This window comes from Thalassophryne amazonica, chromosome 12, assembly GCF_902500255.1.
Source record: "Thalassophryne amazonica chromosome 12, fThaAma1.1, whole genome shotgun sequence".
NCBI lineage: Eukaryota > Metazoa > Chordata > Actinopteri > Batrachoidiformes > Batrachoididae > Thalassophryne > Thalassophryne amazonica.
This window is the reverse complement of record NC_047114.1, coordinates 38,965,009-38,981,675: the sequence shown is the minus strand read 5'-3', so window position 1 is coordinate 38,981,675 and position 16,667 is coordinate 38,965,009. Positions and strand designations below refer to the sequence as shown.

At 41.8% G+C, this 16,667-nt stretch overlaps 1 protein-coding gene across 2 annotated transcripts in view; it reads left to right on the top strand.

Moving 5' to 3' along the window:
• The window catches only part of LOC117521425 (importin-13-like), a 105,667-nt gene that overhangs the window by 56,349 nt on the left and 32,651 nt on the right, over window positions 1-16,667 (top strand). The window contains exons 13-17 of one of the 2 annotated variants that reach the window (XM_034182721.1): window positions 3,332-3,412; window positions 4,049-4,186; window positions 4,291-4,387; window positions 4,467-4,519; window positions 4,609-4,675. In XM_034182721.1, coding sequence (XP_034038612.1) covers window positions 3,332-3,412; window positions 4,049-4,186; window positions 4,291-4,387; window positions 4,467-4,519; window positions 4,609-4,675 — 436 coding nt within the window. Of the gene's footprint in view, window positions 1-3,331; window positions 3,413-4,048; window positions 4,187-4,290; window positions 4,388-4,466; window positions 4,520-4,608; window positions 4,853-16,667 lie in introns of those variants that run through there. The other variant, XM_034182720.1, reaches the window with a different exon arrangement.

The window sequence follows — 16,667 nt, the reverse complement described above, 5'->3', positions numbered from 1 at the left end:
TTATGTTCTCACACATTACTTAAGAGACTCTTAAGGTTTTCTGAATGTGATGTCATCATTATGCGTCTCAATAATTTAGAAGATCTTCATTTAGCCTGGAAAAAGAGTCTGTTGCTCTATAAAAAAAGCCCTCCGTAAAGCTAGGACATCTTACTATTCATCACTAATTAAAGAAAATAAGAACAACCCCAGGTTTCTTTTCAGCACTGTAGCCAGGCTGATAAAGAGTCAGAGCTCTATTGAGCCGAGTATTCCTTTAACTTTAACTAGTAATGACTTCATGACTTTCTTTGCAAATAAAATTTTAACTATTAGAGAAAAAATTATTCATAACCATCCCAAAGACATATCTTTATGTTCGGCTGCTTTCAGTAATGCTGGTATTTTGTTAGACTCTTTTTCTCCAAATGTTCTGTCTGAGTTATTTTCATTAGTCACTTCCTCCAAACCATCAAAATGTCTATTAGACCCCATTCCTACCAGGCTGCTCAAGGAAGCCCTACCATTAATTAATGCTTCGATCTTAAATATGATCAATCTATCTTTATTAGTTGGCTATGTACCACAGGCTTTTAAGGTGGCAGTAATTAAACCATTACTTAAAAAGCCATCACTTGACCCAGCTATCTTAGCTAATTATAGGCCAATCTCCAACCTTCCTTTTCTCTCAAAAATTCTTGAAAGGGTAGTTGTAAAACAGATAACTGATCATCTGCAGAGGAATGGTCTATTTGAAGAGTTTCAGTCAGGTTTTAGAATTCATCATAGTACAGAAACAGCATTAGTGAAGGTTACAAATGATCTTCTTATGGCCTCAGACAGTGGACTCATCTCTGTGCTCGTCCTGTTAGACCTCAGTGCAGCTTTTGATACTGTTGACCATAAAATTTATTACAGAGATGAAAGCATGCCATAGGTATTAAAGGCACTGTGCTGCAGTGGTTTGAATCATATTTATCTAATAGATTACAATTTGTTCATGTAAATGGGGAATCTTCTTCACAGACTAAGGTTAATTATGGAGTTCCACAAGGTTCTGTGCTAGGACCGATTTTATTCACTTTATACATGCTTCCCTTAGGCAGTATTATTAGAAAGCATTGCTTAAATTTTCATTGTTACGCAGATGATACCCAGCTTTATCTATCCATGAAGCCAGAGGACACACACCAATTAGTTAAACTGCAGGAATGTCTTACAGACATAAAGACATGGATGACCTCTAATTTCCTGCTTTTAAACTCAGATAAAACTGAAGTTATTGAACTTGGCCCCACAAATCTTAGAAACATGGTGTCTAACCAGATCCTTACTCTGGATGGCATTACCCTGACCTCCAGTAATACTGTGAGAAATCTTGGAGTCATTTTTGATCAGGATATGTCCTTCAATGCGTATATTAAGCAAATATGTAGGACTGCTTTTTTGCATTTGCGCAATATCTCTAAAATTAGAAAGGTCTTGTCTCAGAGTGATGCTGAAAAGCTAATTCATGCATTTACTTATTCTAGGCTGGACTATTGTAATCCATTATTATCAGGTTGTCCTAAAAGTTCCTTGAAAAGCCTTTAGTTAAATCAAAATGCTGCAGCTAGAGTGCTGACAGGGACTAGAAAGAGAGAGCATATCTCACCCATATTGGCCTCTCTTCATTGGCTCCCTGTTAATTCCAGAATAGAATTTAAAATTCTTCTTCTTACTTATAAGGTTTTGAATAATCAGGTCCCATCTTATCTTAGGGACCTCATAGTACCATATCACCCCAATAGAGCGCTTCGCTCTCAGACTGCAGGCTTACTTGTAGTTCCTAGGGTTTGTAAGAGTAGAATGGGAGGCAGAGCCTTCAGCTTTCAGGCTCCTCTCCTGTGGAACCAGCTCTTAATTCGGATTAGGGAGACAGACACCCTCTCTACTTTTAAGATTAAGCTTAAAACTTTCCATTTTGAAAAAGCTTACAGTTAGGGCTGGATCAGGTGACCCTGAACCATCCCTTAGTTATGCTGCTATAGACTTAGACTGCTGGGGGGTTTCCCATGATGCACTGAGTGTTTCTTTTTATTCACCTCTTTTTGCTCTGTATGCACCACTCTGCATTTAATCATTAGTGATTGATCTCTGCTCTCTTCCACAGCATGTCTTTTTCCTGATTCTCTCCCCTCAGCCCCAACCAGTCCCAGCAGAAGACTGCTCCTCCCTGAGCCTGGTTCTGCTGGAGGTTTCTTCCTGTTAAAAGGGAGTTTTTCCTTCCCACTGTTGCCAAGTGCTTGCTCATAGGGGGTCGTTTTGGCCATTGAGGTTTTTCTGTAATTATTGTATGGCTTTTGCCTTACAATATAAAGCGCCTTGGGGCAACTGTTTGTTGTGATTTGGCGCTATATAAATAAAAGTGATTTGATTTGATTTGATTATTTGTTTGTTGATATGTTATCTAACACTGGTTTAAGTTAAGCTTAAGGTTATCTGATTGTGGTATGATCACTATATGCCCATATGTTATCCATTCTTTTCTCTATATGCTATGTACAGAAACCAGACATTTGCAACAACATACAAGATATCCCAATAAACATATATGTTATTTGTCAGTACAAAAAGGATGTAACCTTACACTATTGTTGTAATTAGTTGTATTCCACAAACTTAAAATTAGTAATCCATGTTTCATATGTTGTTCAAAAAGCTATGGATGAGATAGATAAAGAGAATAATTACATAATTTGTTGAAAAATTAAAAAGATGGCATTGACCATGCCAAAAGGTCATGGCCTTGACCTTGTACAGCAATACCAATGTCATAATTGGATTTGCCATATCCAAAAACATAGGACACCATGTCTCATTTGTTGTTATACCATTTTAGATTTTCAGCTATCTCACTATTCTGCTTTGGTTTGTCCACAAAAAATTTTCTCAACCTTAGTTTACATTGCATGTCATAACTTGTAACAGCTACTCTTCTCAGATAGCCATCACATATCATTGAAAAGCTGAGATTTCAGGCTTTCAGAAAAGGTATGGTAGCCTTTGCCACTTTTTTCGGTAACGACAAACCCCTCTGGCTTATGGTCTATTAGTGAAGACCTCAGTTCTAACGTGGAATCAAAGAAATTCCATTTTAAAAGTCTATGTTGTAAGAAGGAGTGTTTTGGGTCTAGAAGAAAGCATACACTCCAATGTGTACTTTGCAAGTGGAACATTACACAAACATACACATTTTCGTACTTTACCATTTTTAATGTTAGATCATGCTGAAATGAACCAAGCAATACAATATCATTTGTGTATTTTCTCTTTTCATATTTGTAATAAAATATTCAAATGCCATCCATAGGTTGTGGTTGTGCTACGGCAAGTGTTCCCGTTAATCCAGAGCATCCTGCACCAGTGGCTTGACAACTCAGAAGTCGTAGAGGTTGGACTATTTTTTTCCTTCATCGTCACATCCTTTGCACAGTCTGGCTCAAATGTATTTGGACAGTGAGGTGGGGGGTGCTTGTTTGATTGTTATAATAGGACCAGCTAAATATAACGATTATTATTTCACAGCATCACTTTTACAACCAGGTTTCTTAACATAAATCAGGGTTTGGATACAGGTAAAGTTGTAAAGAAATACAGACAGTATGGTACTATGTGGTAAATCTGTCTGAAGTAGACCATGCAAAAAAAGAGAGTCCTGATGGGATCAGAACACCCGTGACAACTCTGAAGTAGTTACAGGCTTCTGTGTCTGTACTTGGAGAAACTGCACGGTGCAACATTTGTCTGCTGCATCAAAACTAATCCAGGTTCATGATGGAGTGGAACAGAGAAGGATTTTCTTAGAAGATGTAAAATTTCAGCAAGAATTTTCAATAAGTCCACTTCTGTTGCACTACACTGCAAGCACATCTTGATTACTTTACTTCAACTCCATTGATGTACAGAAGCAACATTTTAAAAATGGTTTAACTGTCCCAACACTTACGGGCCTGACTGTATTCATCTGGTTCAGGGTTTTCAGCATGTTTACTGACTCACACTTACTCACAGCCCACCTCCTCCCCAGGCAGCGTGTGGGCTATTTAATAAATCTGTTCGAACCCTCCTTCATGAATTTGGGCCTATGGTGGAGCAGGTGAGCGAGACGCTGGGGAAGATCTATAGTGCCTTCCCACAAGCCTCAGCTCTGGATCTCACACGTCAGGTACACCTCCACAAATCAACACACAGACCAGTTTTACTCCTCATACTTGTAATGTGGATTTACAGTTTTGGAATCACAAGTCACTGCGTCATTTCTTTTTTTAGATTGTTCACATTTTTGCAGGAGATGAATCCCATTTCCCTGTCATTAAACGCCTCATTGAAGTATTGACTGATGCCACACTCGCCATTTTTCAGCAAGGTATTAAAGTCAAACACTGCCTTTATGTTTGTTTGTTTGTTTTAAGCCATGCCTTTATAATATTGTATTTATTGTACAGGTCCAAGAGATCATCCTGATATTGCAGAATCCTTTATGCAGCTCCATGCACAGGCTGGTTGAATTCACCTGAGCATCTATTTGCAAATCAACACGAAACAGTGAATTTTACAGTATTTACTTTGTGTGTTGCTACTCAACAGATTCTCAAGAGGAAGCCCGATTTTTACCTGTCTGAGCAGCTGAATGTTAACGCGCTCTTTTACTGTGGTGAGTATAATGACACACAAGCAGGTCCATAAGTATTTGGACAGGGACACATTGGGCCTCATGCAAGAACATTTTTGTAAACTTCTCTCAGATTTCTTACATTGTTAAATACGATCAGCTCTTGGTGTGAATGATGTGTGTCATTGTTGAATGTAAATTGTGTTGCAACCTGGGTGCATGTTCCTACAGATCGTGATCCATAAATGTCATAAGTGTCCAATCAGGACACAAGTTCAGAGACTGACATCCTCCTGTATGAGTTCCATATAAATGAAGTCTATAATGTTAAACAGTTGATACACACTGGAACTAAGGGCTGTGCTGAAGCTAACAAATGGGAGTAAATAACGAAGGATTTTCATGAGTTTGTTTAACCTGAGTGGGTCGTACACAGTTACTGAAATGACAGATAAATCTGATTGGACATTTAAATGAAATAAATTAATGTCTGACCACAGCAAAGTGACTGAGGACTACCGTGGGACAAGTCATGTCAATTCTGGGAGCATGCACTGTTACCGTGCTTCATTGCATCCATGATATCAACCACAAAACAGCCTTGGGTCCTGGGTGGCAACCACACAAGCAGTCATGGGACCAGGGGAGGTAAACCTCAAACACAGAGATGAATGAAAGAATACATAAGTGGTTTTGCAGTATGAGCTGTTCATATTAATTTGGGGTCTGGCCGCATGGGACATAGCAAGCTGCAGCCTATTGGTCCTCCCTCAAATATGGATCAAACGAATAGAGAGTGCAAAATAGAAGGCCCTATCTGTGTTATTATTATTATTATTATTATTATTATTATTGTTGTTGTTGTTGTTGCTGTTGTCCAAAAAAAAATCCATAAGATCACCTCTCAGCTAAAACGTAGCTTTGTCACTTCTCAATTACATCACCAGTGGGGAGGCTTTAAATTTTAAAGTAAGATAAGATAAGACTTTATTGATCTCACACGGGAGAAATTCACATGTTACGTCAGCTCTTAAAAAACACACCACATGGGTGCAAGTAGAGGAAATTCCAAGTCCTTCAATTTCAATTTTAATTTATTTCCTTTATATAGCGCCAAATCACAACAGAGTTGCCTCAAGGTGCTTCACACAGGTAAGGTCTAACCTTAACAAACCCCAGAGCAACAGTGGTAAGGAAAAACTCCCTCTGAGGAAGAAATCTCAAGCAGACCAGACTCAAAGGGGTGACCCTCTGCTTGGGCCATGCTACAAACATAAATTACAGAAATAATTCACAGAACAATTCACGGACGAATATGCAAGAATTGCTGTTGGTGCACAGGACAGGAGGATCACCAACACAAACACAACTCCCATCTCTGGATGGAGCTGCACCTTAAACAGAGAAAAAACAGAATCAGGCATCAGAAAGACAAAAAATACTGTATAATTTGCCAGCATTAATCAACAAGAAAAACAGAAGAAATACTAAGGTGATCGCCAGCTACTAGCCCTAAGCTTCACTAAAAGACCCAGAATTTAGGTGAAGTTGAGGCCGCGGCCCACTTCAATTACTAATAACATGAATTAAAAGAATAAAAAGCGTAAAACAAAACTGCACCAGTATGCTAGCCATATGAAAGGGAAAATAAGTGTGTCTTAAGTCTGGACTTGAAAGTCTCCATAGAATCTGATTGTTTTATTGACGCAGGGAGATCATTCCACAGAACAGGGGCACGATAAGAGAAAGCTCTGTGACCCGCAGACTTCTTATTCACCTTAGGGACACAAAGTAGTCCTGCACCCTGAGAACGTAAAGCCTGGGCCGGTACGTAAGGTTTAATTAGGTCAGCTAGGTAGGGAGGTGCCAGTCCATGAATAATTTTATAGGTTAGTAGCAAAACCTTAAAATCTGATCTCACTGGGACAGGAAGCCAGTGAAGAGATGCCAAAATGGGTGTAATGTGGTCAAACTTTCTTCTTTGTGTCAAAAGTCTGGCTGCAGCATTCTGAACCAATTGGAGACCCCTAATGCTAGACTGTGGTAAACCAGAAAATAGAACATTGCAGTAGTCCAATCTAGAAGAGATGAACGCATGGATCAGGGTCTCAGCATCAGCCATAGACAGGATGGGACAAATCTTCGCTATATTTCGCAGGTGGAAGAAAGCAGTCCTAGTAATATTTCTAATATGGAGACCAAAGGACAACGAAGGACCAAAAATTACCCCAAGGTTCCTCACTTTGTCAGTGTGATGTATGACACACGAGCCTAGGCTGAGTGTTAACTGGTCAAATTGATGCCGATGTTTCACTGGACCAAGAACCATCATTTCAGTCTTTTCAGAGTTTAAAAGTAGGAAGTTTCTAGACATCCAACTTCTCACTGATGCAAGGCAATCTTCTAAGGATTTTATGTGAACGAGATTACCAGCAGTTATTGGCATATATAACTGAGTATCATCTGCGTAGCAGTGAAAGGTAATCCCAAAATGCCGCAATATGTGCCCAAGGGGTGCTATATAAAGGGAGAAAAGCAGGGGGCAGACCCCTGAGGAACCCTAAATTTCATGTCACTAAGGTTAGAGGTAGTGTTACTGTACAAAACACAGTGAGAACGACTGGTCAAGTATGACGTCAGCCATGCAAGGGCACTCCCAGTAATCCCAAAATGATTTTCCAGCCTATCAAGTAGAATATGATGATCCACTGTATCAAATGCAGCACTGAGATCTAACAGCAACAGAACCGTAGTGGTGTCCAAATCCATTGTAAGCAGAAGATCATTCACCACTTTAGTGAGAGCCGTTTCTGTGGAATGATATTTTCTAAAAGCAGACTGCAGCGGCTCAAAGAGATTATTCTCAGTAAGATTGTCTACAAGCTGCCGTGACACCACTTTTTCCAGAATTTTAGAGCAAAATGATAGATTTGATATCGGACGATAGTTTTTCAATACACTAGGGTCAAGATTAGGTTTCTTAAGTAATGGTTTAATCACTCCATATTTGAAACGTTTAGGAACAGATCCAGAAGTTAAAGAAAGATTAATAAATCCTTCACTGTAATCTGACAGTAGATGACTAGAGGATTTGATTTGATTTGATTGGTTCAGTGGCCCTACAAGCTTGTGTTTAGCTGTGGCAACAGGACCACTTTCCTGTGTGTAACATATGTGTAGAGAGTGATTAATCACTATCTAGAACTGGGGAAAAAAGAGGATCACAAAAATAGAACTTCTGTATCATTAGACAAATTCAGATATTGTTAAGCACAGTGTTATGTGTCGGACGCAGGCGGAGAATCGACCAGCGTTTGAAGGACCCAAGCATAAAATAAGCAGAGCACGGTTCTAAGGATAACAGAATTTAATAACATAACAGTGAGTGCTTAATCACAAACAAATAAGTGCGCGGTCTGGCGAGGTGGAGAGACGGTGCGCTCCCAGCAGCACAAAAGGTCCGGAGCCAGAACAGTTCGGACCCAAGGACCCCGCCGACACCCCCCAGGTGGCCGCGACCAACCGAGTCTGTGAAAGGAAAAACCATCATGTGAGTCCACCACTCCACACACAGAGAGACCACTCAAAGGTGTACATAAACAGCAAACACTTCCTGGCTTAATCACCAATCAGCTTCCCACCCTGCAGGCATGGAACACCCAGTTCAATTCTCCACTGCAGTGGAAGCTGATTAAACGACTAACATAACAGCTCAATATAATAAGGTGTGAGGGACACCACATTTACTGACTGTACTCATGTTAGTCACAAAACCTAAAGTACCTCAGGAAGTGTGCTGACGAGCGTGAGACCTCACCCCCTCCTCTTTCACAGACCATGGCATCAAACCTGTTACGGTCTCTGCATCCATGATGATGAGATGGCTCTCTAGACGACGATCTCACCCGTCTGGTCACAAGGTCGAGTCTCTGGCAAATACACACTGTACTCCAGACTTAAATGCAACCATGCCCCAATCCATGTAGATGCACCACAGCTGTGAGTCCTGACGAGCTGCACATGACCAGCCTCAGGTGATCAGGGTGAGGTCCTGATAGCTCAGCCACACAGCCACTCAGTCCTGAACGCAAGCCACCTGGAAGGAAAAACAAAAGACAGAACAGAAGACAGAAACAAAAGGCAGCCAGGCACCCCCAGCCATACAACACACAGTGGCAATAATCTTACTTTAATGTCATAATAATTGAGCTGTTGTCATGTGCCAAACAGCACTAGGGATGAGATGATCATTTATTGTCATTACACTTAGAAGTGCAACGAAATTATCTTCACACCCAATTACCTCAGACAAAATACAACAATTAATTATTACTAGTTGAACGTAATAACGGCACACATCAGAATTAAAACAGCCGCACATATACATTTGGTGTTGTTTATGTGCGATAAACTTTGGAGCAGTCATCATCTGAATTGAGGCAAAGTGAGTGTAGACTGCAGCAGAGTCACACGCCTCCCAGGAGTGGCAGAGCGGAGGCCGGGGTGGGGAGAGAGGGGTAGGGTCAGAAACAAAATGGGGGGTGGTAGGGGGGGAGGCGTGCGTCAGTCTCTGTCCGCAAGGTTGGGTAGGATTACTTAGAAAGAATACATGTGGATTACATGTATGTATGTACATACATTTGGATTACTTGTAATCTGATTACTTTTGGATTACATTTCAAAGTAATCCTACCCAACCTTGTCTGTCCGTGTCTGCATAAAGTCTGGAGTTCCCTTGACAACAGCAGGCTGTAAGGGAGGGCAGATAAGAGGAGAGCCGAATGCTTCACCAAGGCTGTTGAAATGCTGCTGGAGGAAAAACAAGCAGGGCGTTTTGACCTTCGGTAGCTGATAAGGCTGCCATGTTTTGAGTTAGGCAGAGAGACACAGAAATTCTGACCGTCGAAATCCAATTCATGAATATTCCCTGGTCTCCAATATCTTCCTTTGCAAGGCAGATATTTGCTCCGAGATATTTTCCAACTTGCGTTTGAGTTCAAAAGTTAACACAGTCTGAGATTGTACCACCTTGCCCACTTCATTAATCATGAAGGACAGATGGTGCGGTTGCAGTTCTGGTAGCAGCCGCATTATCTAATCAGCACCAGCCCTTCTGCCATAAAAAGCAAATAAGAATAAATCTTCGACATCTTCCATAGAGAGTGGTGCCAAGCATGCAACACGCCACTTCTCCCAGGCATCGAAAACATAGCCCGCAGGATAGGTTCCATCTGGGCATGCAGTGTCCCCCAGCCCTTATTTCCTTGTTGAAAAAAAAAAATGGTGTCAATAGCGTTCAGAGACCAGATGATCAATTCCACAGTTATTCCAAATATAGCTTGAAGAATTCATAGTCTGGTGAAGTTGGGACTTTTGAAGGTTGGAGCAGAGATAGAAAGATAGAGAAAAACACAGGAGAGGAGAGAGAAGGAGATGTGACCGCCCTCGCTGGAGTCCCAGGCACAAGAGAGGTAGAGGGATCTCTCTGAAATGATAACCGATCAGCAGGAATGTGGGTCTGCCAGCTCTAATGGACCTAACTCCTTCTGATGTCATTTCTGTAAACAAGAGAGCCTTGTGTAGCATTGTGGGATTGACAGGAGGAAGATCTGACATTACGCTGCCATTGTTGTTGAGAGTGCATTGTGAGCCCAAGTATACACTGTCAGATTTCACCAGTCTTACAACTCCAATTCCAATGAAGTTGGGACGTTCTGTAAAATGTAAATTAAAACAGAATACAATGATGTGCAAATCCTGTTCAACCTATATTCAATTGAATACACCACAAAGACAAAATATTTAATGTTCAAACTGATAAGCTTTGTTGCTTTTGTGGAAGTATTTGCTCATTTTGAAATGGATGCCTGCAACACGTTTCAAAAAAGTTGGGATGGGGCAACAAAGAATGGGAAAGTTAATGTTCAAAGAACACCTAATTGGAAACACATGAGTGTCATGTTGGGTATAAAAGGAGCATCCCCAAAAGGCTCAGCCGTTCACAAGCAAAGATGGGGTGAGGGTAACCCACATTTAAATATGGTCACCATAAAATGCACTATATATATCCCCTAATGTGATAAAGTATTCATTTTAGCAGCTACACTTTGTGTTGATAAAAAACTATCAGCATTTACAGGGTTAAAGTTTTGCCCATAAACTGCACACTTTCTGCTCTTAGCCAGTAAGCTGTCCATGAGCTGCACACCCCCTCTCTTAGCCAATGAGCTGCTGCAAAATGGCGCATTGTCCCACCCTCCTCCTCCGTGGAGAAGCAGGGGCCTTTTTTAGTCTTTTTCGCCTTCGCCATGAAACAGGAACACTCGGTGAAAACTGAAGACAGAAAATTCTGAACACTCCGTGTGAACAGCAGACAGAAATACATAGAAAAAAGTTTGCGGGAAGTGGATTTGGTGCAGGTTAACAGAAAGATATTTTCAGACAAGGGTTTTGTTGCTGATTGATTGCTGATGGTCCATGCAATGTGAAAAATCATTTTGCATTTGAAACTGTGATTATAAGGTTGAACCTGATCTGTGAATCAAAAAAGGTGCACCCGGGTAACTTGTTGAGTAGCTTTCTTGATTGTGAAACAAAGTGTGCTCAAGAACTGTTGGTACCAGAAAAAGAACCTTTTATTTAAACCTTGTTTTATTTTATTTTTCTTACAAACAAAATAATCAAGCCATTGTCTGAGTGTCATTTTTTTCGCTTCTCCTGTCAGTAGCCGAACCTATTGGCCCAATTGTTGAGGTTCCATTAAGTACTATTATTTAACCTAAGTGGTATCCTTGCTTTAAGTAACTTGAAAGAGTGTTACATGTGGCAAGTTTGCCAGCCAGGAGTTATTTTGAAGTACACGAGACTCATTTGGTTAAACATTTCAACGGTAAGAACAGTTAAGACAAATAAGTCCCCAAAACAAAGTCAAAAATGGAAATGGTGACTAAAGAGTCAATTAAAATCCCAAACTCTGTAATAATAAAAAGACTTACCAACAGTGTTCTTGATGAAGAAGTTACTACTTACCTTGGAAAACATGGGTCAGTTCACCGCCACATCCGCATAGATGATCCACAATCAGAGTTTCACCAACAGATAATTGTAGAGTTAATCATGCTAGTGCAATGGATACATTAAGTCCCCTTTTGCCACTTAGTGTCCCAAGCTCTGCTCAACCTGTAATCACATTCGAAATTAAGAGTCTTGCAGTGGTGTACACCACAAATGCGCGAAATGTCACCACAGCATACATGAACAGCTGTCGGAAATGGCCAACCTGAGTGGACACTCGCTAGAGGATATGCTCAAAGAAGAGCTAGCTAATCTAAGGGTTTCTTCTCAACCCCCAGTCCCCTGTACTTGCTAATAGCGCTGAAACCAACTCACGTGCACAGGGTGACCATTCCCTTGATCCAGCAGGATGTGGACCTGCTGATTCTTGGTAACTTAATGATTTGATACTTACCCAAAATCAAAACCTGATCGATCTCAATGTGCCAATACCACCCAATTCCACACTCAACCTCAATCTGCCTAGTGTCCATCAAGTAGTGGTTGAACATGTAGTGCGCAGTATTGAAATGCCTTCACACTCTGCTGTGCCAAGTTGATTTAGAGCCTTCTCTGGGCGCATACCCCGCCCAAACAATGAAGCAGATTATGATACATGGCGCAACAAGTGTTGAAGTCCTAATAAACAATCCAGCCGTTTCTGACTTGAACTGCACTCAAAGAATACTTGACAGCCTGTTACCGCCCTCTACAGACGTAACCAAGCATTTAGGTCCAAACACCAAACCCTCTGAATATTTGAGAGTGCTTGATTCCGCTTGGAGCTGTTGATGATGGCGATGAGCTCTTTGCGTGATTCATGAATACACTTCGGAATGAAAGTGAAATGCCGTCAGCCTATCTGCAAAGACTACATGTCTGTCTGACAAAAGCTTTGCGACGTGGTGATGTCAGTGTATCAGAGTTTGATAGGTAATTGCTGAGGCAGTTCCTTCATGGCTGTTGGGACGACAGTCTCATCAGTGACCTCCAGTTAGGATAAGAAAGAGAACCCACCTTCCTTTTCAGAATTCCTTTTGCTTTTACGAACTGCAGAAGATAAGTAAACGGCGAAAGTCAGCCGTATGAGGCAACACCTTGGTTGGAACAAAATGGCTCCAAACAATCCAAAACAATGGGCCACTTCAAACATGCAAAGAGTAAGTGCTAGTGAAACAGACTTTGATGTATTAAAAAAACAAATTGCAGATTTGAGCGTGCAAATTCACATTGGAAATCGGAGAGTCAGAAACAAAAACAACCTAAGCAACCAAAGCAAAGGTGTCAAACACCAATGCCAAAGTTGAGGCCTGTCCCATGAAAACGAAAGCCCGAAACACACAGAGCTTTGCCAAAACTAATGCGAAGCCCGCCCATGGTATTGCTTTCACTGTGGCAAGGACGGCCATATTGCATCGTCATGCGAAAATGAACCAAATCCGTCCTTGGTTGCCACAAAGAAAAAACAGCTTAAGAAGAAACAAACCAGTTGGGAAGTTTCAAACAGTGCCAATGACAAATGCCATTTAAACTGATTCCAGACTCCAGTGTGGGACAAGTAGGGGCTATAGAAAGCAATTCTTGTCCCCAAACCATGAAAAGCTTCTTTAAAGAATGCTGACTCGAAGACACTATCTGTAAACCTTTCAAAGGTTGGAACCAAAACCACAGCTAATGTCATTATTGCTGGCAATGAAACAAACTGTCTCTTAGATACAGGGTCACAAGTGACAACAGTACCTCCATCCGTTGGGTGATCATCTCGACGTAGAGTGTGCTAATGGCCAATCAGTCCCTTTAGGTTTTGCGGCGCTTTCTATCATTTTCCTTAAAGATTTTGTGGGTTCAGCCATTCATGTTAACGCGCTGGCATTAGTCATTCCTCCTCTGCGAGCTGAGGCACAAGGGCAGGTGTTAATAGGCACAAACACTTTAGATGCCCTTTATGCTGACTTCCATCATTGCAGTGCAATCTTTAAGCCAGTCCCTTATGGTTATCAAGCGCTCCTTAAAATCCTTGAAATGCGCCAGAAAAACATCTAATAACTGTAGTCTTGGCTGTGCAAACTGAAAGATAAACATCCAGTTGTAGTGGAAGGAGGGCAGACAACAGTTATTGAGGCCTCCGTGTACATCCCTAACTCTGTCACAGAGAGATGTGCTATTGTTGAACAGCCGTTAGACTCCTCTTTGCCCAGTGGCTGCTTGTATTGGCTGGTCTTGTCAAACTGCCAGCTAAGCAGCCCTGTATTCTGCCAGTCGTAATAAAGAATGAGACAGACCATGCCGTTGTTATCCCATCAGGTGGTGTGTTGGCTGATATCAACTGCATAACTCGAGTTCTGCAATAAAGAACTAATTGTGAAAGTGTTAAGCCCCTCTGACAAACCAAAAGACTCCATGCAATCGAACATCAGCTTTGACTTTGGAAGCAATCTACCTGCTGAATGGAAAGCACGTCACAAAAATGCTCAATTCAATGCTCGAGGTGTTTTCGCAGCATAAAGACAAGTACAACACCAGATAAAACTCAATGATGAAACCCCATTCAAGTCAAGACCTCGACCAATTCACCCTCACGATGTGGAGGCTGTGAGAAAACACCTCCAGGAACTACTTGATGCGGGAGTAATATGGGAATCTGAGTCCCCATTTCCTTCCCCGATTGTAGTTGTCAGAAAGAAAGATGGTTCTGTCCACCTATGCATTGATTACAGGACTCTCAACCTCCAGACCATCAAAGATGCGTACGCACTCCCCAATCTAGAGGAAGGGTTTTCCGCACTTGCAGGGTCACAGTGGTTCTCGGTCTTGGACCTCAAGTCGGGGTACTATCAAATGAAATGTCAGAGTCCGACAAGCAGAAACCGCCTTTGTGTGTCCATTGGGGTTCTGGGAGTTTAATCGAATGCCCCAGGGGATCACCAATGCCCCAATCCACATTTCAAAAGCTCAGCGAGCGATGTGTGGGTCCAGTGAACCTTAAAGAGGTCCTCGTCTTTATTGATGACCTTATCATTTTCCTCGTCATCCCTCGAAGAACATGAGTAGCGCGTACAGAAAGTCTTGCTGAGACTAAAAGAATTTGGATTGAACTGGCACCTGAGAAATGTAATTTTTCCACAACTCTGTCATATATCTCGGCCATACAGTATCAGAGCATGGTGTTGAAACAGATACAGAGAAAATCAAAGCTCTAACAACTTGGCCCATCCCCACTAACCTCAAGGAGCTAAGGTTGTTTCTGGGCTTTGCCGGGTATTACCAACATTTCATCCAGGGCTGCTCCAGCATCATCCGGCCCTTTATTGAACTTACCACCAGGGTACCCACCATCAGGAAGGGAAGAAAAAGCCCACAAAGCAACAAAGCTCTGAATAACCACAATCCAAAAGAGTCATTTGGTCAAAGATGGACTCAAAAGTGTCAAGACGCATTCCAACAAATCACCCAAAAAGCTTACCTCAGCACCAGTGTTGGGTTTTGCAGACCCCAGTCTCCCGATTTTCAGCTTGGTACTCCGACGAGGGCGTCGCATCTCCTCCACTCTCCCTATCTCTGTTCTCTGCTTGTACCTTCAAGTCCCTACTTCACCAGACTGTGAATTCCTCAAATTATATTGGATACTGGATCTATTGAACTACTATTGGACTACTATGGAATGGATTCAGCTGGTCTCATGAATACTATTGACACCATTTTTTCTACAAGAAGGTCAGGACCGGGGGGATCCTACCTGCCCAAATGGAACGCATTCTGCAGGCTATGTTCTCGACTCCTGGAGTCCTGGCATGTGGCATGGTTGCGCCTTTCTCCATTGAGGACGTTGAGGATTTATTCATTTTTGGTCTTATGGTAGCAGAGCTGGTACTTTTTGGCTTATGTGCTGCCCTGATCTACCAAAAAAATTGGCAAGATGGGCGGCATCAAGAACCACAGCCCCTCGCTTGTCCGTCATGATTAACGAGGTTGGCAAGGCAGTGCATTCTCAGACTGCGATGACTCTTGAACTCAGATGCAAATTGGATGACATCTTGGAGCAGATGCATGCCTTGCAGTTGAAGTTGAAGATTTCAGAGGCCAGTGAATTTTCTTAATTCTTAATTGGGAATATTCTTAATTCATAATTGGGATTTGGTTGTTCAAGTGGAATTGTTAAAAGTGTTTTTTACTGCTCAAACCATAACACTAGAGGCTTATCAAGCCTGAAGGTCAAATTGCCCGCTGTTTCCCTCCAGAGGAATTTCTTCAGTCTGGGGATCATTGGTTGTTTCTTATCTCAACTCACAAAGACAATAAACTGCTTTCACAGGACTGAAGCATGCAAACTTCAAAATGAGGTCCTCTATCACAAAGACAAACTGGTTCAGATGCCTCTTTCCAACTCATGCTCCCTGAGGAGTTAAGATCAATGGCTCTTCAGCACCTCCACAACAACATGGGTCACCTAGGAGTTGACCGCACCATCGATCTAGTCCGGACCAGGCCTTTATTGGCCAAAGATGCATGTGTCAGTGGAGAAAATGATCAGTACATGTGAGTGTTGTGGTCCACAGAAAGTATAGACCTGAGAGGGCAGCCCCTTTACTGAACATACAGACAAGTAGGCCTCTTGAGCCAGTCTGCATAGATTATCTATCTATTGAACCAGACCAGTCTAACACAAAAGATGTATTAGTTATGACTGATCACTTCACTAAGTTTGCAGTGGCCATGCCTACATCCAACCAATGTGCACGTACTGTTGCAAGGCCCTCTGGAGAACCTTATTGTGCATTATGGTGTCCCAGAGAGACTCTCGAGTGACCAAGGTCCTGATTTCAAATCGAAAACAATAAGCAAACTGTGTGAGATCACTGGCATGAAAAAGATACACACAACACCGTATCACCCCAGAACCAATCCCGTTGAGAGATTCAATAGGACGCTCCTGCAAATGCTTGATACATTGAGTGACGATGAAAGTTGCTTTGGGAAAGAA